The sequence below is a fragment of the Corythoichthys intestinalis genome, chromosome 14 (assembly GCF_030265065.1).
Source record: "Corythoichthys intestinalis isolate RoL2023-P3 chromosome 14, ASM3026506v1, whole genome shotgun sequence".
Lineage (NCBI taxonomy): Eukaryota > Metazoa > Chordata > Actinopteri > Syngnathiformes > Syngnathidae > Corythoichthys > Corythoichthys intestinalis.
The window spans coordinates 40,683,059-40,706,795 of record NC_080408.1 but is presented as its reverse complement, the minus strand read 5'-3'; the positions used below and the strand labels follow the sequence as shown (position 1 = coordinate 40,706,795).

General features: G+C 37.4%; 1 protein-coding gene across 2 annotated transcripts in view; it reads left to right on the top strand.

The window, feature by feature from the left end:
- pth1r (parathyroid hormone 1 receptor) overlaps positions 1–23,737 on the top strand; it is a 131,609-nt gene that overhangs the window by 100,717 nt on the left and 7,155 nt on the right. For both annotated transcript variants that reach the window (XM_057857479.1, XM_057857480.1), the window contains exons 7-11: positions 3,054–3,207; positions 3,453–3,513; positions 10,116–10,182; positions 10,309–10,403; positions 22,601–22,742. In XM_057857479.1, coding sequence (XP_057713462.1) covers positions 3,054–3,207; positions 3,453–3,513; positions 10,116–10,182; positions 10,309–10,403; positions 22,601–22,742 — 519 coding nt within the window. The remainder of the gene's footprint in view (positions 1–3,053; positions 3,208–3,452; positions 3,514–10,115; positions 10,183–10,308; positions 10,404–22,600; positions 22,743–23,737) is intronic.

Sequence of the window (23,737 nt, the reverse complement as noted above, 5' to 3'; positions counted from 1 at the left end):
TTTTATAATAACCAAATAGCTTAAGTTATTATTAGGGCTGTCAAACGATTAAAATTTTTAATCGAGGTAATTACAGCTTAAAAATTAATTAATCGTAATTAATCGCAATTAATTGCAATTCAAACCATCTCTAAAATATGCCATGTTTTTCTGTAAATTATTGTTGGAATAGAAAGATGGATATATACATTCAACATACGGTACATAAGGACTATTTGTTTATTATAACAATAAATCAACAAGATGGCATTAACATTATTAACATTCTGTTAAAGCGATCCATGGATAGGAAGACTTGTAGTTCTTAAAAGAAAAATGTTAGTACAAGTTAGAGAAATTTTATATTAAAACCCCTCTTAAGGTTTCGTTTTAATAAAATCTGTAAAATTTTCAATCAAAAAATAAACTAGTAGCCCGCCATTGTAAATGTCAACAATTACTTACACAATGCTCATGGATGCTGAAGCCTATAAAATCAGTCGCACCCAAGTGCCAGCAGATGGCGGCAAAACTCCATAAAACACAACAAGTGAGCATTTCACTGTGTACTGTCATTTAAATCTCTATGAGCGGGGCATCTGCGTTAATTGCGTCAAATATTTTAACGTGATTAATTTAAAAAATTAATTAACGCCCATTAACGCGATAATTTTGACAGTCCTAGTTATTATATAAGAAAGTATAGCATTGTACTGCGAAAAGCAGTGCTTTCTGGCAGACAATGTTTTCTTTTGTGTCACATGATACACCTTTCATGGTACCACACATTAAAATGAACAATAAATTGAACAAAAATATGATGCTCTAATAAGTGATGTAAAAATATGCTTCAGTTGTATTTAACTAGGGTGTTTCCATTTTATATTTTCTCTTGTCGTGTGGGTGTGTGGAATGTAACCCTCGGCGGTGGTATTTATTGTACATAAAAATAGTTGATTAAAAAATATATATGTATATTTATATAAAGGCATTAAATAAATTGGACACTGGCACTTGGTAAATATGTACTGTTTGTGTACACAACGATCCCCAATGCAAACCGTTTTTCTGATCAGCCTTCACACAACGCAATCAATTTTAAAAGCCAAAACATGACGACAATCAAGAGCCATCAGTAATCAGCAGCGAGTGGCCTCTAATTACTACAGCGATGTGACAACTAGGCAACAGGCTGCAAGGGGAAGCACAACTGGAGCAGAATCAATGGTTGACCAAATTAACTCTCTCCTGAGATTTCCGCTCATTCTGTCATTACAGCAGCACATTATGTGAAACAGAACATTCCGCAGACACAATGACAATTGTTCTTTTATTCTCACTGTTGCATAATGTGTAGTTGAATATGAGGCGCATCTGTGAATTCTCACAAAGATTAGGATTCACAAAATTCAGTTATATATGAGTTCAGTTATTCACCTTGAAAAGATTGTCGGATTGTGTGATGTTTATGCACTACTATTGCTTGCTTTAAACAGGTTGAGATAACACCTCTGCAAAAAACACCTTCGCCGGAGTCACTCGTAAAGATCATTCTATTGAAAGCGTGGTCCGATCTTTTAAGCTGGCTTTTTATGTGATGCTAAAGAAAAGGTCCTATTTCAAGTGGGCTTTGCAATTCTCTTCTGAAAGTGACACCCACAATCCCAACCAGACTCACTACTTTATTTTGGTGTTATGCTAGCTGTTGTCAACATTTTTCAATGGATACAGAGCATTGCCAAGGATAAACTGGTCACAAAATTGGGAAGCAAGATACAGAAAGTAGTGGAGGGTACTTACCAGTGTTGTTAGTCTTACTTTGAAAATAAAAAAGTAATTAGTTACAGTTAAAAATTGGTACTCCCAAAAGTGAGTTAGTAATTCAGTTACCTCATCGTAAGAGTAATTAGGTACTCAGCGAAGTAACTGATGTTACTTTTCATGTTCTACACGTTATTACATTATAGATTCTCTGACATCATTCATATAAAAGATGTTTATATTAACTGATTGAATTGAAGTGATTTTTATCATTAGATAAAAAAAGTAGGTCACACATTTTTAAGTTTCACCTATATAACAGTGTAACAGTATACAAACTTTCAAATGCTGTGAGAAAAAAAGCCTTTTTTTTTCCTGTTCCTCCTGTCTTTGCTCTAGTTGTTTTGATGAAAAAAATATATATCACACAAGGTTCATGGACACGTCATTCAAGAAAAGTTTAGGGCAAGTGACTATTTTTAGTCATAAAAAATACATACTGTATACAGTATATTATTGTAGCGTCTACAAGAACAATATGATTGGAAGATAATGTAACTCGGCAGGAAAACAGTACATTATTTTCAATTAATTGCACCCTCCTGGACACCACGAACTTTATGTAAAAAAAAAAAAAAAAAGTTGACCTAGAGTATAAGATGATGCTCCCCAAGCTAAATGCTAATGCTAACGAGAACGTGAATGCTCTACTAACAGTCCAAACCATGCACCTAGCCAATCATCACCGCGTTTGTAAATGGCATCACCATCCCCTTCCTTCCTCCCCCCGCCCACTCTGCACTCTGCAGGGCAGGCAGGCAGCCAGGCGGATGTGTGACAAAATCAGACAAGTTGCGCTTCATTCAAACAAATTGTAGTAACACGCCCCTTCACATCTTTAGTCACGGTAACAGCGTTGCAAAGATAGGAAAAGTAATTAATTGGAATACCCGCTACTGAAAAAAATAACGTTGTTAGAAATGCAGTTATACTCTAGCACCATTATCAACAACACTGGTACTTCCTGGTTCATAAAGAATGGCACAAGATGTATTGGAATTGCGCTTCGTTGTTGCCAGTCTACAAATGTACTGTATCTTCTATTTTGTTCTTTGGGGCTTAATGGCAGTTGGCAAATAAAAAAGGTGTGTTACTGCCATCGACTGGCTACAAATGTATCATTTTCAATATCTATTTCTAAATAAACTGTATCGATGAATTGTTTGTGGCTGCTTGTGTGACTCGCATCTAAATTAATTCTGCCACTCCAAGAGAAACTAAGGCCATTTGCTTCAATTACTGTATTCGTGCAGATTGGCTGCAAGGCGGCCGTGACGCTGTTCATGTACTTCCTGGCGACCAACTACTTCTGGATCCTGGTGGAGGGTCTGTACCTCCACAGCCTCATTTTCATGACCTTCTTCTCGGACCGAAAATATCTTTGGGGCTTCACTCTGATCGGATGGGGTGAGTTGATCTAATTATTATGCTGTCATGAATAGGTCTAGCAATTTCGCTGGGATCAATTTCAGTATCCTTCCATCGGGGCTTCACTGTACCTGCATTGTACACACTGTGCATATTAATGACTTAAGCACAGCGCATACAATGTGGATGCGGCGGTCGCCCATCTTCATCATGGATAAGCAAACAAGCAAGTGACTGCGTGGAGGGCTTCTTCCCTTTGAAATTGTTCATATCTGATTTTGTAGGTGTGCCGGCCATGTTTGTGAGCATTTGGGCGACAGTAAGGGCCACATTTGCTGACACAGAGTAAGTGCAATTTGTATTTTACCTACATGGTAGAAAAATAAAATGTAAAAGTTTTGTTAACTAAATTTTCAGTAAGCACAACTCAAGTTTTGGTCAGTTGAGTGAATAACTACATAAGCCAGACTGTACTTGTAGGTCACCTTTATATACAGCATATGTACGTAAACCTAAAGTCCCCCATCACATTTTTTTCCCACACTAATTAATAACTGAATCTTCTCTTGTCATCTTGGTGGATGAAGTGCTCCCTTTCTTTTTTCCCTTAAGTAAAAGTACAGATACAGCGTCAAAAATTACTTAGGTAAATGTGCAAGTATCTAAGAAAAAAATTCCTCACGTAAATGTACAAGAGTACTTGCTTTAAAATTTATTTTACAAGTAAAAAGTATAAGTACTTACTCCCAATGCAAAAATGTGATTTATATATATTTTACTGCTGTCAAATTTATCGCGTTAACAGGCGTTAACAGGTTAATTTTTTAAATTAATCACGTTAAAATACCTGTGTATGTGAATGATCCACTCATGCATAGCCTCAAACAGATTACATTGACGCCATTTTTTTTGCACATTGTGAGCTAAGAGGCAGAGAAAGGCGAGTGGACACAGGCATTCATTGGACCGCGCCATTTATTGGCATAAGTTTCGGCAACTACTTCACAACAAACATAAGTATCTTTTAGTGAAAGCACAACAAAAATAATATTCCTATCTCTTAAAAAAAAAATGTTCACAAAAAGAAACGCGCCCAATCAAAAAAGCTATGCAAAATACACATAAAACTTACTCAGACTTTGGTCAAACTCTATTCAAACATTACGTTTAGCTCCACAAATACACTTGATGTCAATATTTAGTCACAATACACAAACTATCAGATGTCTCGTACGTTGTGAAAGCAGCACTCAAATGACCGTGAAGGGAACTACGGCGTCAGTCGAGGGACAAAACACAGTCATTGGCTTGATTTCTAAGTAATTTAAAACTCGCCATTGACACCTTGTGGTGTATTTCAATCCCTACCTTACGTAGTTAAAAACACTGTGCAAGAATGGCAGGGAGCCCATGTGACGTCACCGCTCGCCGACGTCAACAATGGCGAGCTACTAGTTAATTTTTTGATTGAAAATTTTACAAATTTTATTAAACGAAAAAATTAAGAGAGGTTTTAATATAAAATTACTATAACTTGTACTAACATTTATCTTTTAAGAACTACAAGTCTTTCTATCCGTGGATCCCTTTAACAGAAAGAATGTTAATAATGTTAATGCCATCTTGTGGATTTATTGTTATAATAAACAAATACAGTACTTATGTACAGTATGTTGAATGTATATATCCGTCTTGTGTCTTTTCTTTCCATTCCAACAATAATTTACAGAAAAGTATGGCATATTTTAGAGATGGTTTGAATTGCAATTAATTACGATTGATTAATTTTTAAGCTGTGATTAACTCGATTAAAATTTTTAATCGTTTGACAGCCCAAATATATTTCAAACATAAATATACTATATAGCCGTGCAGTGTGATATATATATTTTAAACATATTATACAACCGTGCCGAATGGAAAAAAGTCATAAAATGGACTGCACTGTAAACAGAAGCTTATCAAGCTCAAAAAACTCCAAACTTATCTTAACGGCGGATTGCAAGCAACTATCAGGTGCATACCCCCACCTACTGCACAAGAGTGTGCAGCACCCATTTGAAGGCGCGCTGCTCTCACTTTTTTTTTTTTTTTTTTTTTCTAGTCGGTCAATATCTTGTTCACCTTCGTAATCCTGCACGTACTTGTGTTGCTCCCTCTAGTGCTCAATATCGATTTAGTTGCAAGGAGATTTTTAATTGCGCTGGAGGCATGAAAACGAAACTATCAATTCACAGTAAGAAAAAAACAAACAAACATAACGTTTAACGCAGGCGACAATTTGAAAGGTATTCGAGTAAAAAGTACAGATATCTGCTGTAAAATATAGTGAAATACATGTAAAAAGTAACACTTCATATTTGTACTCAATTAAAATTCAGATACACAAAATGTACTTAAGTACAAGTACGAGGTACTTTTACTTTGTTCCACCATTGCAGAGATTCATAACTATTGAAATCGTGCAATAAAAATAATTTTGGGAATGGTTTGCCCCTGCATCGCAGAAACCGATGCCCCTGCATCGCAGAAACCGATGACGTAGTCATGGTAAGGATTTTGGCAGAAGGCATGGAACTCGATGGAAAACAGCAGACGAGACTCATAGACTTTATCATGTGACCGGTATGAATACTATATTAAAACTGGATCAGAGGAAGAAGTAGATAGGTAGTTACCGAAGAACATGATTCCTCCCTGGAATCATGGCTTCAGGACCTACCATAAAAGTTCAAATCAGAGGCAGAAATTCACCGTAACACGTTGTGAGAGAGAGGGTAAGCAAGCGGAAGGGAGAGTGAGAGCGCTATCCATGCATCCATCCATCCATCATCTACCTCTTAATCCGGGGTCGGGTCGCGGGGGCTGCAGCGGATCTCAGGCGCCTGAATGGTAAATATCTTAGCTTTACTCCCCTCGACTCCACACAACAGCATGAGTTGAGATTGAAAAATGAATAATTTATCACCTGAAAATGTTAAAACCGACATTTTTTTTTACTGTGCAGGCTTGTTGTTTTGGTGCCTATGTCATTGTTAACAACTATTTTTGGCAACACATCATATGTCACTTGGTTAAAAGCTGTCTTCAGTAAAATGTTTTCATTAAATCAACAGCATACTTACTGGCTCACCCACTCTATGTGCTTGATGCACTCAGCTCACGGATTGGTCGGTCGGAAAAGAATAGAGACTTACATCGACAGTGTTCATGCTGGAGCGATTTCCTGCACAACAAGTATTGACCATTGTTCCAATAAAAATCGATTTAATTTCTTGGAAAAACAACTAAAATGCTGGCCGCCACAGCAGTGAAACTAAATGGAAGAGAAAGTTGCTGGCAACAGCAAAATGGGATTAAAATGGTGACTCTGGGTTCTGGCCCAGTGAACTTCAATCTATCACATTCAGTAAAGTATCCCCAGACGTGATGGAGTTACTTTAAATTGTACTTATGTACTGCTTACTTAAAATGTTGAGTGCTGATTACTTAACATAATTTATGCTTACTTGGAATTTTGAGAAGTTTCCAATGAAAACATTCAGTTGCAAATTACATGATTGACTTGAAATTTCAAGTTCTGCTATTTTTTTTAATGCATATAAAGTGGTACGATTTCGATTGAGTCTTTGTTTGGCGCCCTACCAATTATTTAGGCTTTACTTCCGAGCAGTGACTTGACTTATGAGTGCATTGTGCTGCTCCAGTGAAGCAAAAAAAAAAAATGAAATCAAGCAATTAAAGTCAGTTAAAGCCACGTTTTCAGACAAATATGTCTTGGGTTCACGAACTATGATTCCACACAAGCACACAGAATGCTCAGTTGTGGTCACGCTCAGATAACGTAAATGTCACTTGCAGGTATTTGTTGTGGTATATTATGCTGAATTTCCTGTAAAATAGCCACCAATCTGCCTCGCAAGAAAGTGCAAGTGACTTATGGAATGCAACCTCCACTAAATGGATACAACCTGGTATCCATTTTTGTCTAAAATGAAAATATATTGTACAGTGGTACATCGACATCCGATCGCATCGACATACGATCCTTTTGACATCCAACGTAAAATTTGACTCGTCATTTGTCTCGATATATGACGACATGCTCGAAATACGACGATTTATGACAGCGTCGCAATTTCATTGTTTTCCTGGAACGAACGTGGATTTTCATGTGAGCGAAATCAACATGGGTCGCAAGAAGGTTAGTGCAAGTGGTTAAAAAAAGGAAAATGGTGACACTTAGCATTGAATATTAAGATGGAAATGATAGAAAAATATGAGCATTGTGTGCGTGTCAGTGAACTGGCTCAACAATACGGCCGGAATATATCTATGATCTTGATGGTCTTCCTCTTGAGGGTAGGTTTTTGGGCTGTGGAATGAATTAATCGAATTGTAATGTATTCTTATGGCAAAATCCCGCTCGATATAGTACGACCATTTCAATTTACAAACCAGGTCCTGGAACAAATTAAATTCGTATGTAGAGGTACCACTGTATAATAAATTTTACATGTACATTTAACACTATATTTTGATCAAATAATTGTTTAATAATAGTAAATTTATACATATGAGATAAACATGATTTTTTTAAAATATGTAAATAATAAATATGTACTCTGTTTAACAATGTATGAAGATGTAGTCCTTTCAGTTAATTTAATGATTAACTTATGAACTTAAACTAGAAACTGCAAATTCAATGAAAAATTATTTGGTATAATGTTGAATTTATTACGAATTATGCACTATGAATACGTGAATATTCAAATACAATACTTGACATATTTTGCATCAACACACATACTGTATACGTTATATACCGTCTGGTATCTAAAGTATATATTAACAAATGTGTGATACAGTGTCCATTTTACAAATCAAATGCAAACCTTGTGCCCAAAGGTTTGACCGTACTTGAATTTTAAACAACCAACGTAAAAGCATTTGTACTCCATCAAAATGTGCAAGGTCTTCTCGCTAGGTAAAGACTTTGCTGGAACATCCCAGTCAGCAGGGAAGCCACTTAGTGACTCGGCCTCCTGTGAGCAGAAATCAGGCTAACCGAGCATGATAACAACCTCTTTGGTAGTATGAACATTCGGCATTTACTTTATCACTCAATTCGGTTGATGATTAATTTGCTGTTGCAAAAAGACTCCATTTGATTTAAAATTATCACGAGATGGAGAAATTTTATTTGGATTACCGTATTTTTCGGACTATAAGTCGCACCTGACTATAAATTGCACCAGCCATAAAATGCCCAACGAAGAGGAAAAAAACATATAAATCGCACTGGAGTACAAGTCGCATTTTGGGGGGAAACTGATAAAATCCAACACATAGAACAGATATGTCATCTTGAAAGACAATTTTATATAAAAATACAATTGAGAACAACATGCTGAATAAGTGTACACTATGAAGTTACATGATGCATGAACAACGAAATGCGAATATACTGTCCTCACCAGGACGCTACGGCTCGGTCCTGGCTATACAGCGAGCTGAACTCCCAAATGACGATGCTGGATGTCCGTATAATTTGAAGAATCAATTTCGTCCTCAATACCAAACAGGTTTGCATCAACGTAAATAAATGATAATTAGCTGCTATTACACAAACAGTTAGCATGCGTTTGCTAGCATTAGCACATCGTTCAAACAACCACACAACTGGCGCTAAGTGTCTGATCACGGGTGGAACACACAACAATAGAAAAGATGATACACACAGGCGTTGCCCCTGTAGAGATATTTTACAAGCATAAACAATGAACGTAGGTAGCAGTGTTTTTCTCTCTCTCTCTCCCCCTCGCCCACTCGCTCAGAGACGCTGCGTAGCTGTCAGTCTTCTTCTGGCGTGTGAGCGTTCTTCTTCCCGTAAACAAGTGTGAGTGCGCCCCCACTTGGGCGTGAAAGCTCCACAAACTAACAGCATGCATTTCAATATAAAAAAGTCAATAATACAATTGAACAAACATTGCCAAAGGCAAATGTGGCCATAGCTATTAAGAGTTATTTAAATAACTATAGCATGAAGAACATGCTAACACGTTTACCAAACCATCAGTATCACCCTAAAACACAAAAATAACATATGAAATGATTGGGGCTGTCAAAATTATCGTGTTAACGGGCGGTAATTAATTTTTTAAAATTAATCACGTTAAAATATTTGACGCAATTAACGCACATGCCCCGCTCAAAAAGATTAAGATGACAGCACAGGGTCATGTGCACTTGTTACTTGTGTTTTTTGGAGTTTTGTCGCCTTCTGCTGGCGCTTGGGTGCAACTGATTTTATGGGTTCAGCACCATGAGAATTGTGTAATTATTGACATCAACAATGGTGAGCTACTAGTTTATTTTTTGATTGAAAATTTTACAAATTTATTAAAACGAAAACATTAAGAGAGGTTTTAATATAAAATTTCTATAACTTGTACTAACATTTATCTTTTAAGAACTACAAGTCTTTCTATCCATGGATCGCTTTAACAGAATGTTAATGTTAATGCCATCTTGTTGATTTATTGTTATAATAAACAAATACAATACTTATGTACAGTATGTTGAATGTATATATCTGTCTCGTGTCTTATCTTTACATTCCAACAATAATTTATAGAAAAGTATGGCATATTTTATAGATGGTTTGCGATTAATTACGATTAATTAATTTTTAAGCTGTGATTAACTCGATTAAAAATTTTAATCGTTTGACAGCCCTAGAAATGATTTAATAATGTGTTAATAATTTCACACATAAGTCACTCCTGAGTATAAGTCACACCCCCGCCAAACTATGAAAAAAACTGCGACTTATAGTCCGAAAAATATGGTAGAAAAAGAAATGTGGAAAAACATGGAGAGCAAGCCGCGTTACTTTTTTATCAAACCTTTATCCCAATTTTGTTTTTTTTATCTTCTCCCAGGTGCTGGGACCTAAGTGCCGGCAATTTGAAATGGATTTATCAAGTGCCTATACTTGCAGCTGTCGTGGTAAGTGCACGCCCTCCAATAAGTGCGGGCTCCCATTGGGAAGGAAATGATGGCATTTGGCTAGCTCCTGTTGTGTTACAGCTTTCCATGGATCACTATGCTTGTCTTCTCATATCTTTTTCTCAGGTCAATTTTGTCTTATTTTTAAATATCATAAGAGTCTTAGCAACCAAACTGCGAGAGACCAATGCGGGAAGATGCGACACCAGACAACAGTACAGGTATGTTGATGTGTATATTTTTAAAGCGTTCTGATTAGAGGTGGGAATCTTGGGGCACCTCACAATTCAATTACGATTCGATTCTAAATCAATTATTGATGCACCCCCACCCCTTTAGCTATTAGCTACTTCTAATGTTTCGTACATTAGTTACAAAAATAGTGCAAAAATCCTCTCGGGCTTAAATAAACTAATATTTCAGTATCAAGTTAACAGTTCAAAACAGTAAATAAAATACTCAAGTCCCCATTCTGTATCAGCAGCTTCAAACTACATTAAAGCTTCAACAGAATAAATCGTAGCATTTTGCAGAAATATATTTTTATCCAACTAAAAGTGAGCTCAGGTGTAAATGACAGACAATGTGTACTACTATTTCAGTACAAATGGCTCAAAAAAGTGCTTTTCTGCATTAAGTTGTGTAGACATGAACATGTAAACATTAACTGGTTTCCCTCAGGTACAAATAATTTTTAAAAAACTCAAGTCCTTTTGCATCTGAAGCTTAACAATTTTAGAGCACCGCTTAGCAGCTCAACCATATTAGCAATGTTGTTTATTGCTCTTTTGAAGCATGTGTGCTTTCAGTTCCCTCGCATCGGTTATGAAATGGGCAGTTACTGTAAATACAAACAATTCGGGGGCTACAGATGTCCACGCATCACACGTAACGGTGACTCTGTCTACATTCGACAGCGATTTCATGATTTTTACTTTTCATGATTTCGTGATTTTTACTTTCGTCGTAGAGAGCCGGGTGTTCAGTCAAATTTTGCACCCTATCAGAAATTGCAACTTTTCGGTTCTGCGCATGCGCATGTTAAAAATGGCCGTGAATACAGCGGTTACAAAGCAAACACAATAAACTTTCTTCAAATAAAGGAATATTTACCTATGTTTGATCATGAACAAACATGTAGAAAAGTTCTCCTCAGACACATCCTGCCATGTTACCTGCACACAACTACTGCACGCCGCTCTCTCATTGTTTACATCTTTGCCGTGTCGTTAAGCATTCATTTACACCATATTCGTGTTGAACATGTATGTTTACGATGTAACTTGTTTATTTAGCTCCTTTGGATAACATTGAGAGTCCAACTGAATGTAAAAGAGAGCTTATTCACTAGAGGTGTGCACCGACACCGCCCTCACGATTCGATTCGATTACGATTCGGAAGGCCACGATTCGATTCGATTCGATTCAGAGGGTCACGATTCGATTCGGTTCGATTCGGCAATGCATTGCGATGCATTAAAGCCTGGGATGCATTAAAATTCTAAAGCAAAGCATATTTTTTGTGAATCATGAGCCAACACAAGCGGACAGACATTAAACAACTTTTTATTGGCTCTTGTGTCACTCCTGGTCGAAGTCAAATGAAAATAGTATACTTTCATATATATCTTTAAAAAAAAAAAAAAAATCAGATCACAGCATTTAATTAGTGCTTATAATGAGACCAGGGCTTTCTCTTTTTTTTTTTTATTTTTTTTTTTACACACAGTAGCAGCCTTTCACACAGTGCAACATCTGAACTCCTGTGCAAAATCAGTAATAACAGTCACTGTATTTTAGTCACAACGACCCATCAATAAAAATATTCAAGTAAATATTAAAGAAAACGACAAAGAAAATATTGTAGTGCAGCAGCATCTTTATCGCAATATCAATCCAGGGATCAGTTCAGTTGCAAACAAAACATCAACTAAATTGCAATGTAGAACAAAAGTAAAATGTAGGCCTAGCCAATCTTATATCTATAATATTTCTCGCTCCCTCTTTCTCCGTTTCAGCCATTGTTATGTTATGTCCTATCTCTCTGCTCTCTCGATTACAACTGCGCTTGTCTGTGACGTTACTCCGGTAAGGAGTAAGGTTCCTCGTCCCCCCTGCATAGAGGTTAGATCTTGTGCCCGAACCCAACCCAACCCGAAATGTTAAGCATTCACGTTTCGGTGGGTCGGGTCGGGCCGCCGCGCCGGACTAATAAAGTTTGTTTTTTTTTTTTAAATAAAAAAAATAAATAAAAAAAATGCACAGAGGGCTGTGGCGCAGCCCTCTTTTTCTTCTTCTCCTCCCGTTATTTCGTTGTGTGAATGCTTTTATAATTCTCATCAATATATGTAGACTATTTAAATATTGAGTAAACTTGCGTTTTTTTCCTGCCAACTGAGAATTCGTTACGAAAGACACTTTTATTTACGCACACAAAGACAAATGTGATCCTTTTGAATCTTCTCCTCTGTGTGTCTGTAAAACCGTTTTTTTTTTTTTTTTCAATCAAACTTTCCCAGCGTTATTTCGTTGTGTAAATGCTCTATAAATTTCATAAAAATATGTAGACTATTTAAATATTGAGTAAACTTGCGTTTTTTGTCTGCCAACTGAGAATTTGTTAGGAAAGACACTTTTATTTATGCACACAAAGGCAAATGTGATCCTTTCGAATCTTCTCCTCTGTGTGTCTGCAAAACCGTGTTTTTTTTATATTAAACTTTCCCAGCGTTATTTCGTTGTGTAAAGGCTTTTATAACTCTTATAAAAATATGTAGACTATTTAAACAGTAAGAAAACTTGAAGAAATGAAAATAAATTGCTGCTGCTGCTGCGTTTTTTTTTTCCGCATCACTCGGCTCCGGCATGCAAATCTATAGTTAATTGATCTGGCCGGTCGGGCTTCAATACCAACGGGCCGTGTTGGGTTGGGCTGGAATTTTTTAGGCCCGATCTAACCTCTACGGGCTTGCTTTGAATGTAAAGTAGCTCTCTTTACAGGTAAACATGAGAATAACAATACAAATGGGGAAACCAAATCCATTGCATCACCGGAATTGCGCAGGGAAGATTTTTGAACGTACTTATATATTTTAAAATGCGCTGAATCGATTCAGCGTGTTGCCCGCATCGAATCGAATCGTCCCTGCCCCGCATCAGGATGAATCGCCGCATCGATTATTGTTGACACCCTTATTATTCACCGCCACAACAGCTTTGGGAGCAAAATATTATAAGGGTGCTGTCAGGGAAATTGACTTTTGAACACCAAGACAAGTATTAAATAAGAGAACAGAATCAGACTCAGCCAAGGATTGTCTTGCTTCGAAGGCTTTATGAACAAGAGCTCTCGGGTACAGACGCGGACCCACGCACAAAGCGTCCCCTCCGCATGTGGACAAAAGAGAAATGCAGAGCATGCCTCTATTTATGGGTTGACATCATAGAGACAAAACCGAAACTTACTATATCATATCCTGGTAAAAACATCTCAAGTCACAGAAAAACATCTCTAGTAGAGGAAAAACACCTCAAGTTATGACCTTGAACACCGGCTCTGGCTAGAACGATAATGAGCTCAGTCTGATAAGCCACAGTTGCCCATTGTATTCATTCAGGGCATATTGGAAAACACAGGAAGATAACAACCCATATTTGGCAGATTGTGATACAGTCTACAATAGTCAAGGCTATGGGAAGGCACACTCAAACAGGTTAATATCACAAAGATGCTCCATGCTACAATGTTCTCATACAAGCTTAACAAAAGCATACAAAATATGATGTATAATGGTTGTGTTTTAAGCATTAATAAAATTCTCTCACACGTGCAAAATTTGGCAAAACACCAGGAAGGCCGTGTCAGTGAAACTGTCGGGATTGCATGACGTACCTCGGTTCTATTGCTTTCAACATTCTTCGAAACCCCTATTTTCTAGTAGAATCCAAAATAAATCCCCACGTCTGCTTTTAAATTTATGTGAGCAGGTCTGATCTCACGGAGAGGTTGGTTGGTTAGGTCAGCCATGTTTGTTGCTTATTTGTATCTAGCGGTATGAGTTGTGGGTGTGTACCCTCGGCGGTCCGTTGCTTAATTTACGTCCTGACTGTGTTTTAGTTCCGCTTTACTTGGCATACAAATTTAAATAATCGGAATACGGATGTTGGTGAATCGTTCTCGAATCTTCCACGGCCGAATTGGAAATTTCACACACCTTTAGTTCTGAGAAGCTACCAAACAGATGTTTAAAAAAAGAAGAAAAAAAAGTGGAATCTGGCAAAATTACTTTTTGGGCAGAAGAGCCTGTAATTCATTAAATGTTGCATGTGATGTGTTTTTTCTTTTTTTATCCTCAACAATGTTGATGGTGCTTATGTGTGAAATTTTTGTTTGTGCTACATAGAACTCCACATATTCCATAGGTTCCAATTGAACCATTTCTTTCTACTTCTTTTTCAAAGCTTTCAATACTATGTATTGCAGTGACCTGTGGTGAGGTTTATGACAAGTAAGACACTGATTTCCAGTCAGATTTACAAATATACAAAAATATGTATTTCTATTTAATTCCAATTTAACTTATTTTAAGCCAAAACAAATAACTTTATGGTTTTACTTTTACTTGTACATGAAATCCATGCGACGTTCCTTCTGGACTAAAATGTTTATTTTCTTAAGAGGTCCACCTTGTTGTCCTTCAGTTTTAAAAGTCAATAAATTTCTTTATTTCAATAAAGATCATTGCCTGGGATGAAAGCCATCCTTGACTAGTCCTCTTCCAATTGTGTTTTGATTTTTTTTAATGCTAAAAAGGACTAAGTTTAGTAAGGCTGATTATTCATGCTTATTTGGGCTTCTAAGAAAATTCTTCATATCACAGTATACATTTTTTGTCTTGACACTGCCACTCGTTGGAAACATAAGACGGGAAGCAGAAAAGGCGTTTTCTCGTAGGACATCCACACAGTCTGTCTTTTTTCGCGTGTACCACTCCAAAAGAGCGAGTGACATTTGTTTTTTCTTCTGACTTATATCTTCTTCGTTAAGACAGCGCATTAGTTTACAGGCTTGAAGTCAGCGTATGATAGGCGCCCTCTGCAGCCCCATGAGGCAGGCTTCACAGAGTAAATTATTTACAGCCATTTTATAATTCATCCACGAGTTTTAAAAACGTTTCCGGAAAACATTTCATACATTACCCAGATTATGGAAATACAGGACATATCAGTGTTTTATTTGTTATATACAGTGGTGCAAATAAGTATTTAGTCAACCACCAATTGTGCAAGTTCTCCTAATTGAAAAGATTAGAGAGGCCTTTAATTGTCAACATGGGTAAACCTCAACCATGGGAGACAGAATGTGTAAAAAAAAAAAAAAAAAAAAAAAATCACATTGTTTTTTTAAGAATTTATTTCCAAATTAGAGTGGGAAATACGTATTTGGTCACCTACAAACAAGCAAGATTTCTGGCTGTCAAAGAGGTCTAACTTCTTCTAACAAGGTCTAACAAGGTCTAACGAGGCTCCACTCGTTACCTGTATTAATGGCACCTGTTTTAACTCATTATCAGTATAAAAGACACCTGTCCACACTCTCAGTCAGTCACACTCCAAACCCAACTATGGCCAAGACCAAAGAGCTGTCAAAGGACACCAGAGACAAAATTGTAGACCTGCACCAGGCTGGGAAGACTGAATCTGCAATAGGTAAAACGCTTGGTATAAAGAAATGTGGGAAACTGTGGGAGCAATTATTACAAAATGGAAGACATACAAGACCACTGATAATCTCACTCGATCTGGGGCTCCGTGCAAGATCTCACCCCGTGGCGTCAAAATGATAACAAGAACGGTGAGTAAAAATCCCAGAACCACACAGGGGGACCTAGTGAATGACCTACAGAGAGTTGGGACCACAGTAACAAAGGCTACTATCAGTAACACAATGCGGCGCCAGGGACTCAAATCCTGCGCTGCCAGACGTGTCCCCTGCTGAAGAAAGTACATGTCCAGGCCCGTCTGCGGTTCGCTAGACAGCATTTGGATGATCCAGAAGAGGACTGGGAGAATGTGTTATGGTCAGATGAAAACAAAATAGAACTTTTTGGTAGAAACACAGGTTCTCGTGTTTGGAGGAGAAAGAATACTGAATTGCATCCGAAGAACACCATACCCACTGTGAAGCATGGTGGTGGAAACATCATGCTTTGGGGCTGTTTTTCTGCAAAAGGGACCAGGTCGACTGATCTGTGTATAGGAAAGAATGAATGGGGCCATGTATCGAGAGATTTTGAGGGAAAATCTTCCATCAGCAAGGGCATTGAACATGAGACGTGGCTGGATCTTTCAGCATGACAATTATCCCAAACACACAGCCAGGGCAACAAAAAGTGGCTTCGTGAGAAGGATTTCAAGGTCCTGGAGTGGCCTAGCCAGTCTTCAGATCTCAACCCCATAGAAAATCTGTGGAGGGAGTTGAAAGTCCGTGTTGCCCAATGACAGCCCCAAAATTTCACTGCTCGATCTGCATGGAGGAATGGGCCAAAATACCAGCAACAGTGTGTGAAAAGCTTGTGAAGAGTTACAGAAAACGTTTGGCCTCCGTTATTACCAACAAAGGGTACATAACAAAGTATTGAGATGAACTTTTGTTATTGACCAAATACTTATTTTCCACCATGACTTGCAAATAAATTCTTTAAAAATCTAACTGTGATTTTCTGGGGTTTTTTTCCTCATTCTGTCTCTCATGGTTGAGGTTTACCCATGTTGACAATTGCAGGCCTCTCTAATATTTTCAAGTGGGAGAACTTGCACAATTAGTGGTTGACTAAATACTTATTTGCTCCACTGTATAGTGGACAGAGGTGGGTAGTAACGCGTTACGTCCTCTCTATTACATTTACTTGAGTAACATTTTGAGGAAAATGTACTTCAAAGAGTAGTTTTTCTAAGCCATACTTTTTACTTGAGTAGATTTGTGAAGAAAAAACGCTACTCTTACTCTGCTACTTTGGGCTCCACAAGAGTTGTTTTCTCTTTATATTAGATTCATTTTTTTGCCAGCAATGACAAGAGTAGATCTACCAATTTCTCATCTGACACCATCACTCTGACGCAACGCTCTGTGATCTCGCCAGCCCGTTCAATCACATGGCATCTTAAAAGCACCGTAAAAAATGAAGTACTGTATTTGACATAGAGCGTGCCCTCAACATGACTCGAACATGATAAGCCACTGTGTTTTGTAAGCCACATGCTTAGGGTCCGAATTTTCTGCGTCAACGTGTTCTGCTAAGTCTAACATGTCCGTTATTTAATCCCGAGAAAGCTCATGCAGAAACTCAGCAATTACTGCCATGTTGGGAAGGAAAGAGCACTACCGTGACTCCAGAGCCATATAGCTTGACTTGCTTAACTCAAACCTTGGCTAGTTCACGCCAGACCACCGAATTTGACGAGCCAATGACAGATAAAATTATTTCATCCTGTAAAAGGGGAACAAGAGGGCAAGAATGAAATAAATAAAAAGTGAAATAATTGAATAAATAAATATTGAAATAAATGAATAAATATTGAAATAAATAAATTAAATATTAAAATAGAAGCATTTTAATGATATATTTAATAATTTATTTAATTGTGCATTTATTTAATTTTTGCACTCCTGGTCGTCCATAGTATGGTGCTGTACAAGAATATACAGGGAAATGCATTCCCCTGCCTCTCTTTTTGACCAATGAGCTGATGGAACAATGACAAAACGAAATCCCACTCGTCTCCAGTGCTGTTATTCCTCTTCTAGTCACTTTAAAAATATAATTAGTTACAGTTACAAATTAAATCTCCCAAAAAGTAATTGAGTTAGTAACTCTCTTACCTCATTGTATGAGTAATTAGGTACTCAACAAAGTAAATGACGTTTCTTTTCATGTTCTACACGTTATTCCATTTTACATTTTATAACATATTTCACATCAAAGATGTTTATGGCACACTGAAACACACTGAAAAAGTAGTTTCTGTTCTTGCACTCCTCTTTAAAAGAAATTGCTGTATTTTAAGCCAAAAGAACTGTTGTGTTTGATAGAACAATATGTTTATACTGGACTGTCTCAGGAAATTAGAATACACAATATTCTAATTTTTTGAGACAGTCCTGTGTATATATACAGGACTGTCTCAGGAAATTAGAATACACAATATTCTAATTTCCTGACTGTCTCAGGAAATTAGAATATTGTGTATTCTAATTTCCTGAGACAGTCCTGACTGACTGTCTCAGGAAATTAGAATATTGTGTATTCTAATTTCCTGAGACAGTCCTGTATATATACACAGGACTGTCTCAAAAAATTAGAATATTGTGTATTCTAATTTCCTGAGACAGTCCAGTATACTGCCATAGCAGATTCATGGCGCATTAAGCCCCCAAACTATTTTTAATTTGTCCGTTTTACCGTGAAAACCCCCGTTTACAGATGTCGCGCAACCACTTTTGTTTCAAACCAGCCATAAAACGAAGGTAATTAATTATATTTATTATTCAAAATGTCTGTCGTTTTTAGCTTAGAATCATTAATTGATGTCTCATATTTCGTTTAAAAAAAAACGACTTTGAAAAATTATTCAGTCACATATTTTAAACTTTTAACAATTTATGTCATAATGAAAAAAATGGCGTCTGTAAAAAAGTCACAGACATCCACCTCATAACCATCGCTTAGTTTTTTTTTTTTTTTTTTTTGTTACTGTCGCATTTTCTCCGATATGTTAGATGATAAATAATTGATCCAAACAAAGAAAAATTGACAAAAAAACTTTTAAAAGGGAAAATATACGAAAAAGAAAATCTCGACCACTCCTTGATGTCTGCGATTTCTGCATCGCGACTAAGCCTGTTGCAATATGCAATAATTCCATTTATTGCACGATAAATGAAAATGAAGGCGGTATTTTTTCCGCTGTGATTTATCGCCTCACATGCACGTGCGTACGCGCGTGCGGCAGACATGCTGTTAAAAGTTCGGATTCCTTGTTACCAACTGCGCAAAATGCATCTTCGTTCCAGGTCCGGCAAAAAATAGCGCCGGGGCCAATCGTTCCCATTATATCCTATTGTTCAATGTATACCAGCCGCGTCAGTGCTCCGGATTGACTGCGGACCATCTCCGGCGTGCCAGTGTTGTTGACGTGTGGGCGCTCCCGTCAGGCATGACATTTCACGCGGGGCGGCTATTTTTCGGTACAACACCGGATATTTGAGTGGCAAATTAAGAGCGCTGTGCTTCAAACTCGTCCTGTTTATGAAAGTCGATTGTCATATGCTGGTGTTGTGCAGTAAGCAGACGTGACTTTTGTGGCATTTGCTAACTTTTTTAATGCGCGCACACACTAGATATCATGAAATAGCAAACTAGATGTACTACGTCCCATGCCATTGGCTACGTGAGCCCAGAGTGATTATGGGACATGTAGTTCATATACTACATTGATGAATTATAAACCGCCATGACTAAATGGAAGTTAAAAGGTATGACAACACCTGGGGAAATGCTAATATTCCATCATTTATCCATCAACGCATGCCTTTTGAATTCATATCATGCCACTTCATGAAATTACACACATCGCAACACCAAGAAAATGATAGAAATTAGGTCGATTGTCAAGCTAAAACGACCCGCCCCCGAGCTGCCGGAAATCTAGCATATTGTGTGCGTGACGTCACTATAAGGAAACAACCGGCTCAGTGCTTAGTACTGAATGGCGGCGATGATGGCGCACAATTTTGTTTCTAGTTGCAGCGACGAATCCGACGTAACGAACATTCTTCTAATGGTGACGAGGAGAGTTATGAACCTTTCTTTGGTGTTTTGGGTTATCAATTTGAGCCCAAACGTAAGCCAATGCAGCCTAATGAAAGGATCATTGAGGGGAGCAATCACACTGATGAAACACCGGCGGCAACAGAAACACCGAATGGTTTGTTTTGCATTTCTTTTTGTGAAGGTGATACACCGTGACCGCAAAATAAAGTAATGTATAGAATAATTATCATTTAATGTGCTATCATCGGTTTTCGCTCTGCCAACGGACACAAATATGAATGGGATTAGAGGATTTGTTCTATATATTTTACGAGCGATGATTTATACATGTGTCCAGTCCTATATCCAATGCGTGATATGTTTTTTTATTATAAAAGAGTACTCACTCTGGCCATTTCCCTCTTTTGCTTTGCCTGGGGTGGTGGGGTGGTCTCATCAGAGCCAGTCATCGTCCTCTTTCTTGTTATCTCGGGACATTTAGGTGGCTGGTCGTGTAGGTGGGCACCGCATCTGCTTTCAGCAGCAATTTCTTAGCAAAACCTGATTTCATTTGTCCATAGTTCGTATAGCTTTCAGGTGTAAAATGCGCAACACACAAAACCGTGCCGGAGGCTGGGACTGCAAAATTAGCCCTCTTAGCACTGACGAACTTTACTCATTGTCTGCGTAGTCCAGCTCTTTTTCTCGCGTTCTGGAACTCATGGGTACTACATTGTGACAAATGGCTATTTGTAAACCACATAGCATGACAGGTTTGAACCATTTTAGCGATTTTTTTTAATAAAACACGAACGCAACTCTCTCGTCGATAAACAACGATGGCACCTGCCTCGACCTTATGTTTCCTTGTTATGACGTCTCCGCCCCATTCGGCTGTTTTGTGTAATTCTGCAAATATTGTTAATTCAGTACGTGACACCACAAATGGGATGTCTTGCTCATGTAGTAAACCTAGCTGCTAAGAGAGCTGTAGCAATCAACAGTGTGCCCCGCCTCACTTGACAAACAGTAAAGATTGTTCTCAGCACTTTTATACTAAATTTCTTCAGATCAGTAAGAAGTAAGCACATAGATATTATGCACTAAAATGCATGTTTATATGATGGCAATTTGATTTAAAAAAAAAAAGAAAAAAAGAAACAAAAAATTGTTTTTTTTTCAGAGCATTAAATGTATTGGATCAGATCAAAAATCGTGTCCCCCGTATCAAAAATAGAACCGAACCGTGACCTAACTGTATCGTTGCAGGTTGCATCCCTATGCAACACCATTGCAGAAGCTATGAGGGGAAAAGTTTTCATTTGCTTAAATGTTTAAGTTATCAACTGCAGCTGTATTTTTGTTTTTGAAAAACACATTTTATTTATTCTGTGTTTCTGTGCGGTATTAATATTGTTGTCTTTTACTTAAGAGGCATGGTCTGTTGTTTATAGTTGTGATTTCTTATCGCGTTTAAATGGGTGTACTTGATCTATTAATATATACTGTGTTATTGTAAATTGGTTTTTAAAAAAATGGGGGGGAGGGTGCAATAATATCGCATATCGCACACTAAAATTTGTTATCGCGACAGGCCTAATCGCGACCCTTGTTATATTACCATGTTTCACCCATAAAATCCCCCAAAAATCCAGCTGTGGCCATTCAAATCTCTGTCTTGACACATAAATGCTACATGGAGTTTTTGGATCGAAACAAGGTAAGTACGCGATAATATCTCGTTAAAGTCATGGCGTCCGTAATTCTGCTCTCGCGTGCTCTCACCTCCAGATGCTGTTTAAAAATTTTTTTTTTTTTTTCATTCCCTCCTGTTCAAATTTTTTTTCCCCGTGAAAGTTGAGATTTTTAGCTTTCCAATGATGTATCACACATGCATATCGGACAATTTTGAAATTTGGCCAAATTGGGGGGCTCAGAGCGAAACTTCAAGTCACCTGAGTGTTTTCCGCCTTATATTAACTGATTAAACTGAATTTTTCATTCCAAAAAAAACTTCTTCACTTTTTTTTTTTTTTTCACCTATATAAGAGTGTAACGGTATACAAACTTTAACATTCAAATGCTGTGAGAAACATAGCCATTTTGTTTTTCCTGTTGTATTGAATCCCCACCGAACAGCGACACCTACTAATCTGTGACTTCTGTGTATCGTCACACCCCTAAATATAATAAGTATTTCAATATATTTTTCAATATAGAGGTGAGGCTCTGAATCTTCTTCCTCTCCTGTCTTTGCTCTAGTTGATTTGATTAAAAAACATCACACAAGGTTCATGGATACGTCATGAATGCAAAGTTTTTTGCAAAAAAAAAAAAAAAAAAACTAGTATTATATTGTAGCGTCTACATTCTGATTCTGATTTAAAATGGCCAAACACAATTATGTGATCGTGAATTCACTGACCACTATAGCCTTAATTGTAGTCTACAAATTATCAGTCATATTTACCACAAATTTGCCCGTATTTAACCAACTGGCTAAACTATGTAAACTTGAGAGCACAGCTTTTTCAACTCTGGCAAATGGAAATTAATCCTTGCTTGTTTTTGTAATTTAAAAAAAAAAAAAAATTCTACCATTACAGAAAACTGTTGAAGTCCACATTGGTGTTGATGCCGTTGTTTGGCGTGCACTACATCATATTCAACGCCATGCCTTATACAGACGTGTCCGGAATCCCATGGCAGATCCAGATGCACTACGAGATGCTCTTCAACTCCTTCCAGGTATGTTTTTTTCCATTTTGCTATAATGCCCTTCATTGTTCGCACCCCGCATTTCTCTGCCTGTATTAAAAACCTGTGGAAAAAGAAGAGCCACAGTTGCCAATGCTGAGCTGTGTATTGCTTTTTGGGGGCCTCAACATATCCCAAACTCACCAATATCTGCCTGTTCCCATATCTTGTTGAAATGAATATTTACAAGTGCCCTGAGAAAAAGAGGGGTGGGGGGACTCGACGCTAAATTTACCAACTGTCTTTGAGAAATAATTAAATTTTTTACAGGAAATGATCTCATTCAGTAAAACCTCCGTTTTGTGATTAATCTATTTGAGACGACAATTTTTTTTATAGATATGCACTTGCACAGAGAAACAGTGTGAAATAAATAAATAAATCAGGGTTCGTCTTCGTCTAGTTTTAGTCAACGAAAACTTTCGTCTAATGTTAGTCGGCAATTCTCAAAATGTTTTCGTCGATAAACCTCAAAGGTTTTAGTCCATGAATAATTATATAATTAAAAGGTTTGCAACAATTTTGAATGAACATGACAGAAGCGCACATAACTAGTCAACAAGGACATCACCATTTTCATGATGATAATACACACTCAGCAGGAAGGCAAGGCAAGGCAAATTTATTTATATAGCACAATTCAACACAGGGCAATTCAAAGTGCTTTACATTACATGGAGATCATAAAAATCACATTAAAATCAATAGGACGTAAAAACAAAGACAATCGAAATAGGAAATAATATATACATAAAAATTGCATTTAATCATGTAAAGAATAAAATAATAATGATTATAATAATAAAAAATAAAGAAAAAAAAATAATGTTATTATATAATATATATAATCTGGGGGGGGCACATAAGTGGTCCGCATGCGCGCATGCGTTCTGGACGTAGACAAACGCGCTGGCCCTCAATGGCTTCCATACGCTTTTGCGTACCGATGGCTGACCACTGTATTTGCGGCGGACACGAGAAAATCT